Here is a 14977-nt window from a genome sequence, read left to right on the forward strand (position 1 = left end):
TTAAGGCTGGGGACAGTGGCTCACACGTGTAATTCCAGCACTTTGGAAGGCCAAGGTGGGAAGACTGCTTGAGGGTAGGAGTTTGAGGTCAGCCTGGCCAACACAGTGAGACCCCATCTATACAGAAGATTAAAAAAAAATAGCCAGGTGTGGCGGTGAGCCAGTTGAGTAGTCCCAGAGGCTGAGGCAGGAGGATTACCTGAGCCCAGAAGTCTGAGGCTGCAGTGAGCTATGATCACACCACTGTACTTCAACTGGTCAACAGAGGAAGACCCCATTTCTCAAAAAAAGAAAAAAATCAGTTGAGTGGCAGTACGGAAAATACTGGATGCTTAATACTCTAAACATGGGACCTGAGACATCATAAACACACGGATCTGAAGAGGGGGTGGCTCCCTGCCATGTAACAGTTATCATTTTGCTTTATCTGACTAAAGACCTCCTCAGGGCGTGCCCTGGAGCCCTGGAAAGAAAGCCAGGCATGGGTCCTGCCCTCATGGGGCACAGAGTCCTGGGTTTCAACCACAGGGCCCCTTCAGGCCACCTTTTCCTGTACTCTGAGGATCAGCTGTTTCACATAGAGCACCCCAGGAGATGATGATAATTATGGAGGGCAATCACAGAGAAAGCCACTCCTGGCTTCAGCACCTTACTCTGTCACTTGCAAGTGTGTGATTTTAGGGACCTGTTTAGAAGCAATATGGCTAAACACACTAAGAAGGTTGGATTGTGGGTAAATACGGGACCCGCTATGGTGCCGCCTTCTAGAAAATGGTGAAAAAAAATCGAAATCAACCAGCATGCCAAGTACACTGCTCCTTCTGTGGCAAAACCAAGATGAAGAGATGAGCTGTGGGGATCTGGCACTGTAGTTCCTGCATGAAAGCAGGAGCTGGTCGTGCCTGGCCCTACAAAAGCACTTCTGCTGTCACAGGAAAGTCCATCTGAAGACCGAAAGACATGAAAGACCAATAGAACCTCCACTTTTTCAGACGTCACAAGCCTGTAATAAATGGGTTAATTTATGCAAAAGTAAGTTTCTGATTTTAGATAAATCAGTCTCCTTGCCCCTATAATGACAGCAGCTAGGACAAAGTGAGCCAGTGCATAGGAAGCACAGAGCATGATGACTCTGGTCAGGTGACTTTCAGGGTGGCTCAGTTTTTCATTTTTAGTACAGATGGGGTCTCACTCTTCCTCAGGCTGGTCTGGATTTCGTGAGCCCAAGCAATCCACCCACCCCGGCCTCCTAAAGTGCTAGGATTACAGGCGTGAGCCACCATGCCTGGCCCAAAATAGAAAGTTTTTAAAAAATTCTTTCTCTTATTTGAAGTGGGAGCAGAGAGGGCTCTTCTAAAAAAAGACAACCCATTCACGGGATCCACAGCCTACCCTGAGCTGGGCACAGTGCCCAGCACTTCATGGGCACCTCTTGTCAGACGCACATCCATCCCCCTCAGGCATGGATGGCTGTTTCTCCTCTTACAGAGGAAGAATGAGGCTCTGAGACAGAAGCCACTGCCTGAGATTGTATGGTAAAAAAGTGACATGGCTGAAAGTGAGCAGGTTGTGTCCGCCCTCATGCCCTTCCCGCCTGTGCCTCTGTGCACAGCACGCACTTAATAAAGGCTGAAAGGGAACGGCAGCTGCACCGCTGAGAGAACAAGATCCCAGTACAAGCCCCTCAAGAGCAGCCAGACCTGCTGTGCTGACAGTCAGTGAGCTCCTGGGGAGGACAGAAGGATGTGAGGCAGAGCCGGTTCCTCTGGCAAAGAACCCCTCACTTCTGGCCCTGGGTGAGCCTTCCAATATGCTGCACCCTGAGGCCCTAAGGGTAGGCACCCTGGGCCTCAAGTGAGGTGGCAGTGCCCATCACTCATACTTTCCAGAAGTTCAGGCTACATCCTCCTCCTCCTAGTGAGGAGCCAGTCCCTTGGATAGGGGAAGGGACGCTGCTGAGGCTCCCACCCACTGGCCCTGCCCACAAGGATTCTCACGTTGGCCATCCCATGCTCCACTCACCCATCCTTGCACAGGGGAGTGTGCCCAGAGCGCTCCACACTCCCTTGTACCCCTCAGAACAGGCACTCTTTCTCTCCTGCTCTCTTCACTCCATTCTTCCAAGATCACAAACACACTTCATCCCTTTGCTTCAGCCGGCCTCAACAACGTAAGACTCCAACATCCTTGTGACTCCCAAAGCAGAACCCTCAGGCCTCCAAGCCCAGCCAAGCCTTGCTTCCTGCACACCTCCAAGTCTCTTCTGTCTACCCTGACACTACCCACCTTGTCACCTGCTACAACGGCTCCAGTACTGGAACTGACACTAACAGCTCATTCTAGAGCTCTCACCAATGACATAACTGGAGCCTCATAACCACTCTGGGAGGCAGCAACATCCCAAGAAAAATGCATCTCCATCACTAAAAATAGAGAAACTGAGGCTCAGGGAGGTGGAATAAGTGGCTGAGGTCACCCAGCTGTGGGGCTGCAGAGCTGGAATTCAATCTCATGACTACCTTCTCTTAAACCAGTGCTCAGAATTGTCAACTCCTCAACAACCTAAACAGCCTCAGCCAGTCTGGCATGGGATGACCCTCACCCCCCCAAATCCAAACACCCACACTTCAAGGGACACCTGCTCACAAGAGCCTCTTCTGAGAGGCTCATTCTTCAGAGAGCATTTCTCTGCTCAAATTTCTTTTCTTTCTTTCTTTTTTTTTTTAAACAGTTTTGTCACCCTCGGTACAGTGCTGTGGTATCATAGCTCACAGCAACCTCAAACTCTTGGGCTCAAGTGATTCTCATGCCTCAGTCTCCCAGGTAGCTGGGACTATAGGTGCCTACCACAATGCCCAGCTATTTTTAGAGACAGGCCCTCACTCTTGCTCAGGCTGGTGTCAAACCCATGAGTTCAGGCAATCTACCACCTTCCTTGGCCTCCTAGAATACTAGGATTACAGGCGTGAGCCACCATGCCTGGCCCACCTTAACTTTCTTAAGTCTAGGATAGTCTCTGTGTAGCCCACAGCCTGACACTACCCCTGCTCTGGGATCCATAAGAGTAACTTAATCAGAGAGGATAAGGATTTGGGGCTACCCCAGGCTGGTGGCAGTGAATGGCCCAGGTCACAAGAAGGCTCACACTCTGTGGTATGTAAGTAGAAGCAGAAACTCAGATGTTCAGACCTAGAAATTTCAGAAGTAATCCGAATTCATATTATTGATATGGAAACTAAGGGGCAGGAAAATTGTGACTTCTAGGGCCTAAAATCAGAGCCTCCCTTTTCAGGTATCATGATCTGCAACCAGCTCCCGCCATGCAATCCTAGAATTTAGAGGGATTTAGATCATTCACCTTCCTCACAGGGAGGGGCTCTGTTCTGTAAAAGCCCTGCAGATCAGTTGTCTAAACCCGGTTTGAGCACAATAATGGATAATAAAATCACCCCTTTCCCAGAGGGCAGCTCTGGTTGTTTCAAACCAGTTTTTATAATAAATGGGATCTGACTTTCCTGAAATTTCTACGTATTGATTCATTACTGCTCACTGGAACCAAAGAGAATCGTCAACTTGTCTATGCCTTTAAATGTTAGTTTTTGTTGTCGGCGTTCATGTTTTCTCCAAGGGTCTTCTACTTATACTAATGTGAACCAGCTGGACTTTTGTTAATTGTCTTGCTAAACTGTAAACACTAAGAAGGTCAGGTACAGTGGCTCAAGCAAAGACTCCCAGCACTCTGGAAGGCTGAGGTGAAAGGATCACTTAAAGTCAGGAATTCCAGACCAGCCTGGTCAATGCAGTGAGTCGTCTTTACCAAAAAATCTAGCCAAGCGTGGTAGTGCACACCTGTAGTCCCAGCTACTCTGGAGGATCGACTAAGCCAATAGTTTGAGGTTATGATTGCACAGTGACCTATGATTGCACCACTATACTTCAGCCTGAGAAAGGCTTTTTTTCTTTCAAAAAAAGAAAGAAAGAAAAGACTTAGCTCTTTCATCATTGTTATATATCCCACTCTTAGGGCTTGAGCTCCATCTAAATACACATTTTTGTAAAGTAAAAAAGATTAGACCTAAAGATCCCTAAAACCACCAGCAGCTGAGGCTGAGAGAGCTTTATATCAAGTGTTATACAGCCAGTGAATGGTAGGTACCACAGGGATTTCGATGGAGAAAGAGGCTCACAGAGGGGAAAGCTTCTGCCCAGAGTTACGCAGCAAGTGGGCAGAACTGTGACTGGAACTTAGTCTATATTTCAGTCCAATGCTTCATTTATCATGTTACCAAGCAAATCACAAACTAAAATATGCTAATGTAAATTCACAACTCAATCCTCCCTCCCACTGTTGACTCTCTTGCTTTGCTCTATTTTTTCCTCTTTTCCATAGCACTTATCACCTTCCAACACACTTTACATACTTTAGTAAGTTCCTAGAACATAAATGCCACTAAATCTTTTGTCTTTTTGCTCACTGATGTATTTCAAGCACCTACAACAGTGCCTGCTTCATATAGTAAACGCTTAGTAAATATCTCTCTATAAATAAATTGGTCCAACAAACATTTATTAAATGCTATCTATGGCTGAGCTATGAACTGTATCACTTTGCTGGATTCCAAATCCACCCAGACAGTAATGTTCCCCAAACCCTAAAATAAGACAGCATCTCATCTGGCTCCAGAAAGGAGCTAGCAAACCAACCCAAACCTATGTATTTCTTTTCTTTCTTTTTTGAGAGACAGAGTCTCACTATGTAGCCATCCGTAGAGTGCAGTGGCATCACAGCTCACAGAAACCTCATGCTCTTGGGCTTAAGCGATTCTCTTGCCTCAGCCTCCCAAGTAGCTGGGACTATAGGTGCCCACCACAACAGCTAGCTATTTGTTGTTGTTGTAGTTGTCACTGTTGTTTGGCAGGTACGGGCTGGGTTCAAACCCCCCAGCTCCGGTGTATGCGCCTGGTGCCCTAGCCACTGAACTCCAGGCGCTGAACCTATATATTTCTTTAAAACAACTAAAGTCCCTAATAAAAACATAAGACACATCTTTGAAATGCACAGAACCTATATTTCCTAGAAGCTTGCTCTGAGAGGCAGTCTCATTCCATTCCTAACAAAGCCCTGCCAAAGCTCAGAGAAGCTGCAGTCTCAACACAGTGGCCCACTGCTAGATTGACAGCTGCCACCTTTTCAGCATTACCTTTCTAAACAGTTCAATTAAGTATTCCACAGCACTGGTGGGCATCCTGGCCTTACAGAGTGAGGATGGGTACAGCTCATTTGTACCACACGCTCCTCCCTGGGACTTCAAATGAGGAAGGGGAGAGCCCAGAAAAGTCACTGGACCTTTTCTTAGTGGTGTCCAGTACTCCCTGGTGGAAAGGCTGCTCGGTGGCCAAATCAGAGCCACCTCAGAATGTGAAAGCTGCAAACATCAACTTCCAGGTTTGTGAGCAATTCCAAGGAGGCTTTCCATCAGCTGACAGGGACAAAGTGTCCAGGGAATGCCATGTGCATCTGGGTTTGGCTGAACCACTCTGCAGAGAGCAAGACTTCGAGACTTTTAACATATGGCTTTTAGCCAAAGACAAAAAAAGGCTGTTCCAAGAAGTTCTGAACCTAAGGCAGACAACAACAATCTCAGGGGAGACTGTTCCAGAGAAAAGGCATCCCAGAAATGCTGCCCTGCTTCAGAATGGTCTTCCAGAAGAGGGAACCAAACACAATCGCCATCAGCCCCTCCTTCTAGTAGCTGCAGCAGCGAACATTTACTGAACTACTGTGCCAAGTCCGGTGCCAAACATGCAGCCTGTGACTGATCCTTGCTCCACCCTTAGCTGTGTAGCTGAGGACGCCTATGCTCCTCCCCGCCTCAGCATCCTCATTTGTAAAATGAGAAACTAAATCTACCTCATATAGGATTGCTGGAAGAATTCATTGAGATAAGGCTTAGCCTAGCGCCTGCCACATAGTAAGTTCTTAACAAGAGGTACTCATTTCAAAGTAAAGAGTCTCATATTTAAAAAAAGGAAAACTATTATTTCAGGGGTTCCTGAAAGTCCTACAAGCCTACATTTATGCATGTAGTTATTTTTAAGCGTTTGCTAATACCCGTTTCTCAAAATAAACTTTATCCTCACAGCTTCTTTAGGGTAGAAAGGGCGGAGGGCAGAGCGATGGCCCTCCTGACAAAAGGAGGAAAACATGACCCGTGAAGATCCAGGGAGGCAGCCGGCAAGCCCCGAGGAGGAGCCCTCTGGCCTCAAACCCTCCTCGGTGGCTTCAAAACATCAGACGCGCCTCTGCTTGAGAAGAAGCTGGAGGCCTTTATTTGCGGGGCAGTCGGTGTTGGGACTAATTCACCACCGCAAAGAAGTGGTCATCTTTTGTTCCTAAAAAAAAAAAAAATGCATGTCAGGGCACAGAAGCTTGAGGAAATAAAAATCAGCGCCCAGAGACGACACGCGCATACTTTCAACGCCGGAATAGGCCCGGGCAGAAACAGGAGATGGGTGGCCCCCACGAGTCCCCGAAGACCTCCAAGTGGGGTGCCGGGATCGCAGAGGCACCTCCCGCCCCCGGCTCCGACTGGAGTAGGGGAGGGGGCGGCAGCGGCCAGGGGGTCCCGCTCTCCGCTCACCTGGCCGCGACGTCCAGCTCACCCACCAGGGCTAGGACCCACCGGTCCGCAGCTGGGCTGGGGTCGTCCCTGCCCGGAAAGGCCCGGCCCCCAGAAGCAGCCGGCCGCGGCCGGGAATTCACCTGCCGTCGCAACCGCGCCGCCGCCGCCTGTCAGTCAAGCGCCCCCTAGGCTGCGCAGCGCAGGGTTGTGGGGTCTGGCCGGCCGCGCCCCCTCCCCGACCGTCCAATCAGGAGAAGCTACGTCACGGGAGTGGAGGCCGTGACCACGCGGGCGTGCGTTTGCGATCAGGCCAAGCGGGGCTGGCGCTCTGACCGCACTGCGGCGCGCCGGAAGCAGCCTGGGCCGCAGTGCCGAGGGTCGGCGGCTGGTCCGTGGGTCCGGCGCCACTATGCCTGTCACTAGGAAGACTTTTCGTCGGCGCCGAGCGGACTCGGAGTCGGAGGAAGATGAGCAGGATTCAGAGGAGGTTCGGTGAGTTTGGTACGGGGCTTCCAGAGGCCAGGAACAGAGAGACTGGCTTGAGGGACTCACTGACTGGGGTTATTGTCTCTTTTGCGGGCAAAGAAATTGAGACTCCTGAGGGATGAGGCCGCCCCCTGTAAGACCACACAGTTGATAGAGATGCCCCCAGGCTGTGCGGTGGATCTGACTCCCAGTGGATCTAGGCGTAGGGTCGCCCTTTGCACCACTCTTCTGGCATCTCAGCAGCGAGTGGGGCAGGGATGCCCTCGAAGCTGCCTGTTGGTTCTGGGTTCCGCTGAGAGTCTCTCAACCTAGGTTTCGCCATTTTCTTTTTAGATTAAAACTGGAAGAGACCAGAGAGGTGCAGAACTTGAGGAAGAGGCCCAATGGGGTGAGGTGGGTACCGCGGAGGAAGGGTGAGGAGGAGGAAGCGGGGATGACAGACACGCCCCCGCCCAGGTCCTTGTCACAAATATCTTCTCAGACGTAGCTGCTTCTGTATGCCGGTACTGCCCAAAGAGGGGACCTGCGTTCTTTGCAAATGTTTAACAAGGACATGCCCCCAGCCATGTGGTTTTAGGGTATGCTCTAGAGGTACAGAAATAGGTCACTACTCGTATTCTTCTTGCATCCTATTAACTGTGAAATGCACGTTGATCCGTAAGAGTTTGAAAATTTTAGAAAGGTGCAATTAAGAAAATGAACAGGCTCAGCGCCTGTGGCTCAAACGGCTAAGGCGCCACCAGCCACATACACCTGAGCTGACGGGTTCGAATCCAGCCCGGGCCCGCCAAACAATGACAGCTGCAACCAAAAAATAGCCAGGTAGCCGGGCGTTGTGGCGGGCACCTGTAGTCCCAGCTACTTGGGAGGCGGAGGCAGGAGAATCGCTTGAGCCCAGGAGTTGGAGGTTGCTGTGAGCTGTGATGCCATGACACTCTACCCAGGGAGACAGTTTGAGGCTCTGTCTCGAAAAGAAAAGAAAATGAATGGCACCCATAATTCTCCCATCCAGAGATAACCAGTGTTAACATTAAATATTCTTCCAATCTGTTTCCTCCCTCCCTCTCTCCTTCTTTTGTAAAGATTGTGAGCGACTTTATATGTACTTTATTCCTTGCTATTTTCAACTTACTATGATATTATGGGCATTTACCCATACCGTGGCTTTTTTTATCCTTCTATCTAACAAGGATGGCCTTGTAGTAAAATTCCACCAGATATATGTAATAATTTGTTAACAAACCATTAATTTGTTAACAAATCCCCTATTTTGGGACATGTAGGTCATGTAGGACATGTAGGCCATAATTTGTTAACAAATCTCCTATTTTGGGACATGTAGGTCATTTTATGAATTTTAACCACCAAGGCTGCAGTAGATATTCTTTTACATTTGTCTTCAGCTGCATTTCCCCTGAATGCAAAATCTTAGATATGATATTTCCAGACCAATATAATGCCAAATAGCTTTGCAGGAAAGTGTATCACTTCACTCACCACCATCCCCTTCTCCACCCCCAACATTTACAGTGTTTATTGAGCCCTGTTTCATTCCAATGGACTTTTCCAGCTGGCTTTCTTGCCTACCCCTCACAACTCTCCCCCTTACAATAATGTTTCGATCTACAGACTTCCTGAGTGTTCCTCCTCATCTCTGAATTGTGCCATTTTTCTCTCCCTTCCCTCCTTTTTTTGGTTTTGCTCAGTGCTGTGGCCCTGCTGGTGGGAGAGAAGATACAAGAAGAGACCACTTTAGTAGTAAGTTATGGAGTCTTCTCGGGCAGTTACAGGAGTTCATCCTGTGGCTGGTCTCCATTTGGGTGATTGTGCTTTAAAAAAAAAAATCCACTGCCATTTGTATATATGCTTCCTCTAAGCTGTGTTTGTTTTCTGCAGGATGATCCCTTTCAAATGAAGACAGGTGGTATGGTGGATATGAAGAAATTGAAGGAAAGGGGCAAAGATAAGTAAGTGCAGAACAGGCAGAGATGCAAACTCACCTTTATCCTTGCCCCAGTCTCTTTGCCCTCCGAGAGCAGGGGTCTGCTGCAGCAACTTTAATGGGCTATCTTCAGGTAGCCTTTGTGTTTTGTAAAGAGTATCTTAATTAAAAACAAAAGAAGATGAAAACTCTTTTAAAGTTAGCTTAGAGCTGAGTAAGTAGAGTCCTTCTGTATTGTCTTACAAACTCATGTGTAAGTTTTGTATAAAAACACAATTACAAAAAGTTTAAAATATAAAAATATAGTCAGCCTTCCATATCCACTGGTATTTCATTTGTGGATTCAACCAAATACAGATAGAAAATATGTGGCCCAGGCGCTGTGGCTCATGCCTGTAATCCTAGCACTCTGGGAGGCCGAGGCAGGTGGATTGCCTGAGCTCACGGGTTCAAGACCACCCTGAGCTAGAGCAAGACCCTTTTTCTAAAAATAATAGTCCCTGGCTCGGTGCCTATAGCTCAGCGGCTTGGGTGCCAGCCATGTGCACCAGAGCTGGTGAGTTCAAATCCAGCCGAGGACTGCCAAACAACAATGACAACTACAACCAAAAAATGGCTGGGCATTGTGGCAGGTGCCTGTAGTGCCAGCTACTTGGGAGGCTGAGGCAAGATAATTGCTTAAGCCCAAGAGTTGGAGGTTGCTGTGAGCTGTGATACCATAGCGCTCTACTCAAGATGACAGCTTGAGACTCTGTCTCAAAAAATATAAATAAATAAATAAAAATCGTACTCCCAGCCACTCAGGAGGCTGATGCAAGAGAATCACTTGTGCCCAAGAGTTTGAGGTTGCTGTGAGCTATGGTACCACAGCACTCTACCGAGGGTGACAAAGTGGGACTCTGTCTCACTAAAAATAAAAAGAAAACATTCATAGAAAATTAAAAATAACTTGGTTTGATGCCTGTAGCACAGTGGTTACAGTGCCAGCCACATACACTGAGGCTGGCTGGTTCAAACCTGGCCTGGGCCGGCTAACCAGTGACAACTTCAACAAAAAATAGCCAGGCATTGTGGTGGGGACACCTGTAGTCCCAGCTCTTAGAAGGCTGAAGCAAGAGAATCACTTAAGCCTAAGATTTTGAGGTTGCTGTGAGCTGTGACACGGAACTCTACTGAGAGTAACATAGTAAGATTCTGTCTCAAAAAAAAAAAAATTAAAAATAACAATATGATAGTAAAAAAATATTACAAATTAAGGACTACAGTACAATAACTATTTACAGAGCATTTACATTTACATTGTATTAGGTATTATAGGTAGCCTAGAGATGATTTAACTGTATGGCAGGATGTACACATGTTATATCCAAATACACCATGTACACCATGTACATCTTTTTTTTTTTTTTTAATGCCAGCACTCTCTTTTTTATTTTTTCCTGCAGTTTTTGGCCAGGGCTAGGTTTGAACCCACCACCTCCGGTATATGGGGCTGGCGCCCTACTCTGTTGAGCCACAGGCGTCGCGCGTATATCATTTTATATAAAGGACTTGAACAGCCATGGAGTTTGGCACCTTTAAGTAGTCCTGGAGCAGATACCAAGAGACAGCTTTAGCCACTCATTCCTCAGAAGTGTCATTGGAGGCCAACACTTTGTTTGCATATATTTCTAGTTTCTTCTATTTACATATTGTACTATATTGTATATTTTCTCCCAAGCATCAACAGGATATTATAGTTTTTTGTTGTGTCCTTGTTTTTTCCTTAGAAAATAAAACCCAGCCCCCCTGAGTTGTGACTTGAAAGCTCTGCCCCATTGTTCTCTTCCTTCAGGATCAGTGAAGAGGAAGACCTTCACCTGGGGACTTCATTTTCTGCAGAAACCAACCGAAGAGATGAGGATGCAGATATGTAAGTGTGAGTCTGTTTGGCCTTGAGTGATTTGGAGCTGGAGAGTCCAAAATGTTTAGTCACAGATGACATTTCTAAAATTTTCTAAAAGGTGTCAGAGTTGGCCCCTCTCTCCCTATCTCCCAGGCCTGAGAACTTTGAAAACCTCTTAAAAGTTCTTTAAAAGTGGCCAAGCATGGTGGCTCACACCTATAATCCCAGAACTTTAGGAGACTGAGGTGGGAGGATTACTTGAACCTAGGAGTTCAAGATCAGTCTGAGCAACATAACGAGACTCTGTCTCCAAAAAACAAACGAACAAAGTGAGTTCTGTAAAAGAGTAGTTCTTGGGATTTTAGGTTCCATGGCTAGTTCCATTTCCCCTAAACATTGTAGGCATAAACATGGACTTGGCTTACTTCTTATTTTGACTACAAGGCTGTTAAACAGCTACCATCTTTCTGTCTTCAAAGAAGCTTATAACACCAATAGATAAGTAGGACATAATCTTATAGGTTGGTGTTTTAAGTTGAAAATTTCTAACTTAATGAAAAAATTTAAGTTGTTTTCATTTTTCTCACTTCTTCATGGACCGTCACCTGTCTCTGAGCCAGTGTCAGGGACCACTGATTTGGAAGGCATCTGTTGTGAGCTTCCTGCTCCTCCCTGAGACCTATGGGTTTCTCATTCCAGGATGAAGTACATTGAGACAGAGCTGAAGAAGAGGAAAGGGATTGTGGAACATGAGGAACAGAAGGTCAAACCAAAGAATGCAGAGGACTGTCTTTATGAACTTCCAGAAAATATCCGTGTTTCTTCAGCAAAGAAGACTGAGGAGATGCTTTCCAACCAGATGCTGAGTGGTATCCCTGAAGTGGACCTTGGTATTGAGTATGTTTCAGGCGCTGTACGCAGAGGGAAGAATTCTGCACTGTCCAGTTAAAAGTTAGAGACACAGTTTCTTCCCTCTGTCCTTGGGAACCTATTAATATAAACTAGAACAGGGATCCTCAAACTTTTTAAACAGGGGGCTAGTTCACTGTCCCTCAGACCATTGGAGGGCCAGACTACAGGCCCCAGGACAAGTAGCGGTGGCAAAAACACCCGGCAGGCTGGATAAATGTTGTAGGCGGGCTGCATGTGGCCCGCAGGCAGTAGTTTGAGGACGCCTGATAGAATCTCTCCAGCAGGTTGTCACCAAGAGTTACTCTGAAGTTTTGGTCAGAGGAGTTGAAGAGACTTAAGGGACCCTAACTGTTTCGTTAGCCTTTGTTCACAGCTGTTCTGTTGTCCTAATCAGGGCCTCTATTCTGTTTTCTTCTAGCAGAAGCCATGTTAAAAGCCCACCCCCACCCCTCATGATCCTCCTTTCATTTTAACTACAAACTGTCTGTAAGGGGGATTGTCATGGAAGAAATACAATGATCAGAATCATCTTGGGGTACAGGGAAAATTGAGAGACTTCTGGGTTCCCTCTTCTCTGGTCTCACTAGCTTTGAACCTTAGGCAGTTCACTTTATTTTTCTGAGACTTCATTTCCTCTTGATCAGAAGAGGAAAGTCAGTTCAGGTTCTTCAATGGCTGTGAGAGCACCATTAGAATGTGACTTCAAGGGTGCTTGGTGAACTATACAGAACTGTGCCCTGGGACAGCTGCTGCTTACGCAGCGTGAGCTGCCAGCCTCACCACTCAATTCCATGGTACCAAAGATGCTGTGGTCTCATGTGTGGTGTGGTTTCTTTCTCCCCATAGTGCTAAAATAAAAAATATCATTTCCACGGAGGATGCCAAGGCTCGTCTACTGGCAGAGCAGCAGAACAAGAAGAAAGACAGTGAGACATCCTTCGTGCCTACCAACATGGCTGTGAATTACGTGCAGCACAACCGATGTGAGCCTCTCAGGGAATGCGGCCCCACCCCTTTCCCCTGGTTGGATTGGGGTCCCCAGGAACCTCATATTCTGTCTGATGTGTCCTCTGGTCTTTTTTGGTCCAGTTTATCATGAGGAGCTCAACGCTCCCATACGGAGAAACAAAGAAGAGCCCAAAGCCCGACCCTTGAGAGTGGGTGACACAGAGAAGCCAGAGCCTGAGCGTGAGTACTCTGAGGTCTTGGGGCAACTCTGAGGGGCCTGTGGAGGCAAAGTGGGGCTGGGCAGGGGCAGAGCTGGAGCCTTGAAACCCAGGCATCTAGGTTTCAGTCCAAGCTCTGGATTTGACTGTGTGTCTTCCCCTTTCCAATCCTCGGTTTCCTCATCTATAAAATGGGGATAGTAATAGAACTTACTTCTTGGGTTGCCCCAAGGACCCACTGGGCTAGCAAACACAGTAGACACTAAGAAGTTTAAATATTTCAATAAGCAGAAATAAGTTAAAAGGGCAGTGCCTGGGGCTCAGTGGGTAGGGCACCGGCCCCATAAACTGAGGGTGGTGGGTTCAAACCCAGCCCTGGCCAAACTACAACAGAAAAATAGCCAGGTGTTGTGGTGGGCACCTGTGGTCCCAGCTACTTGGGAGGCTGAGGCAAAAGAATCGCCTAAGCCCAAGAGCTGGAAGTTGCTGTGAGCTGTGTGACGCCACGCCACTCTACCAAGGGCTATAAAGTGAGACTATGTCTCAAAAAAAAAAGTTAAAGGTAACTCATAAATAAGGTATTTACTGAGGCTATGCTGTATTCTTAATGCAGTAGGTTGAGCACTTGGGTGCCTGCAGGGAACAAGACAGGCATGGTCTCCCTGCCCATGTGGAGCAGAATCTAATAGTGGGCTCCAGCACGGCAGACAGCCTGCTCTGGTCTTTTCCTTCCCAGGGTCCCCTCCTAACCGCAAACGCCCTGCTAATGAGAAGGCCACTGATGACTATCATTATGAAAAGTTCAAGAAGATGAACAGGCGGTACTGAGATGGCCAGACTGTGATGTAAATAGCTCCTTCATCTCCCTTCTTCCTCCCTTCCTTCCTTCCTTCCCTCCCTTCCTTCCTCCTTCCCTCCCTTCCTTCCTCCTTCCCTCCCTTTCTTCCTGCCCTTCTCTCTCTGTCTGTCCATCTCTCTCCTGAAGCCTGCTTATATGCTAGCAGACAGTTCCAAAAACAGACTCTAGTTAGTCCTGTTGCTTACCTGCTGGATTACTCAAGCACTAAATTTGTAACTTTTTGAAACAAAACAACATTTAGTTTTCCTATTTGGGGGCAAACTCTATCATGAGAATTATTAAATCTTGTTTGTAATATGTTGACTTCCTCTCAATATTTGTTTTGAGTCAGGAGGAAACAACTGTGTGCTCATGGTGTGATGACACCCTTTAGATTGTGCTTTTATTGTTATGCAATCATGTCTTACGCATATTTTAAATGGGGGTCACAAATCTGTCCTTGATTATTCAGGGTGGGTCCACCTGACAGCCGAAAAATCTAGGATGAGAATAAAGGGATACTGGCATTTTTTTTGATTTTTATAAAGTTACCTGTTTCTTTAAAAGAGAAAAACCAGAAACTACATTTCTTACCACTTTGAGAATTATTAAATATGAGATGAATCTAACCTTACTGTTTGGATTGTGTTTCCTTATACCAACAACAGATGTTTTCAAAGCCCAGGGTTTGGGTAGCTCAAATGTAGAACTAAATTACTGAGATTTTCTCATTTAGTCAAAAAGTCATAGACATGCTCCAACCTGCCGGCTGTCAGTCCCTTCCCACTTACCCTATCATTTTTCCTGAGGCATTTACATGGGCAGGGATAGGAAAGAGCTGGTCGGTTGACTTCTGAGCTGATTTAGAGCAGGTATTGTGGTTACAGAGGTTTGGCTCTGAAGTCACCTCTGAGCCCTACTCACAGTTGTACACTTGGCCAAATCCCTTTCCCTCTTAGCCTCAGTTTTCTCATCTGTAAAACAAAGAATCTTTTCTTCCCCTCTACTAGAATGTAAGCTCAATGAAGGCCTCAGTGTGTGCTTCAGTTTTTCTTTGAAGCCCCAGGCCATAGCCTATAATCTGACACAGGCAGTTGTCAAAGCTGTGAATGAATAAGTGATCCC

The 14977-nt window shown here is 47.0% G+C and overlaps 2 protein-coding genes and 1 pseudogene across 7 annotated transcripts in view; 2 read left to right on the plus strand and 1 right to left on the minus strand.

Annotated features, from left to right (window-relative positions):
• Positions 1–6827, minus strand: part of USP20 (ubiquitin specific peptidase 20) — a 53492-nt gene extending 46665 nt beyond the window's left edge. For 5 of the 6 annotated variants that reach the window (XM_012808275.2, XM_023516155.1, XM_023516154.1 and 2 more), the window contains exon 1: positions 6642–6827. The gene's annotated coding sequence lies outside the window, so the exon portion shown is untranslated. Of the gene's footprint in view, positions 1–6112; positions 6394–6641 lie in introns of all 6 variants that reach the window. The other variant, XM_023516152.1, reaches the window with a different exon arrangement.
• On the plus strand, positions 320–975 carry LOC111726938 (annotated as a pseudogene).
• A 111-nt stretch (positions 6828–6938) lies between the features above and the next one.
• Positions 6939–14470, plus strand: CUNH9orf78 (chromosome unknown C9orf78 homolog). The gene is made up of 9 exons (XM_003794900.3): positions 6939–7115; positions 7443–7502; positions 8816–8867; positions 9006–9076; positions 10886–10963; positions 11636–11833; positions 12695–12831; positions 12938–13036; positions 13751–14470. The coding sequence occupies exons 1-9, from the start codon at positions 7033–7035 to the stop codon at positions 13840–13842; spliced, it is 870 nt and encodes a 289-aa protein (XP_003794948.1). The 5' UTR covers positions 6939–7032; the 3' UTR covers positions 13843–14470.
• Positions 14471–14977: the final 507 nt, after the last annotated feature.

The sequence above is a fragment of the Otolemur garnettii genome, unplaced genomic scaffold (genome assembly GCF_000181295.1).
Source record: "Otolemur garnettii isolate 467f Iridium unplaced genomic scaffold, OtoGar3 scaffold00087, whole genome shotgun sequence".
NCBI classification, from domain to species: Eukaryota; Metazoa; Chordata; class Mammalia; order Primates; family Galagidae; genus Otolemur; species Otolemur garnettii.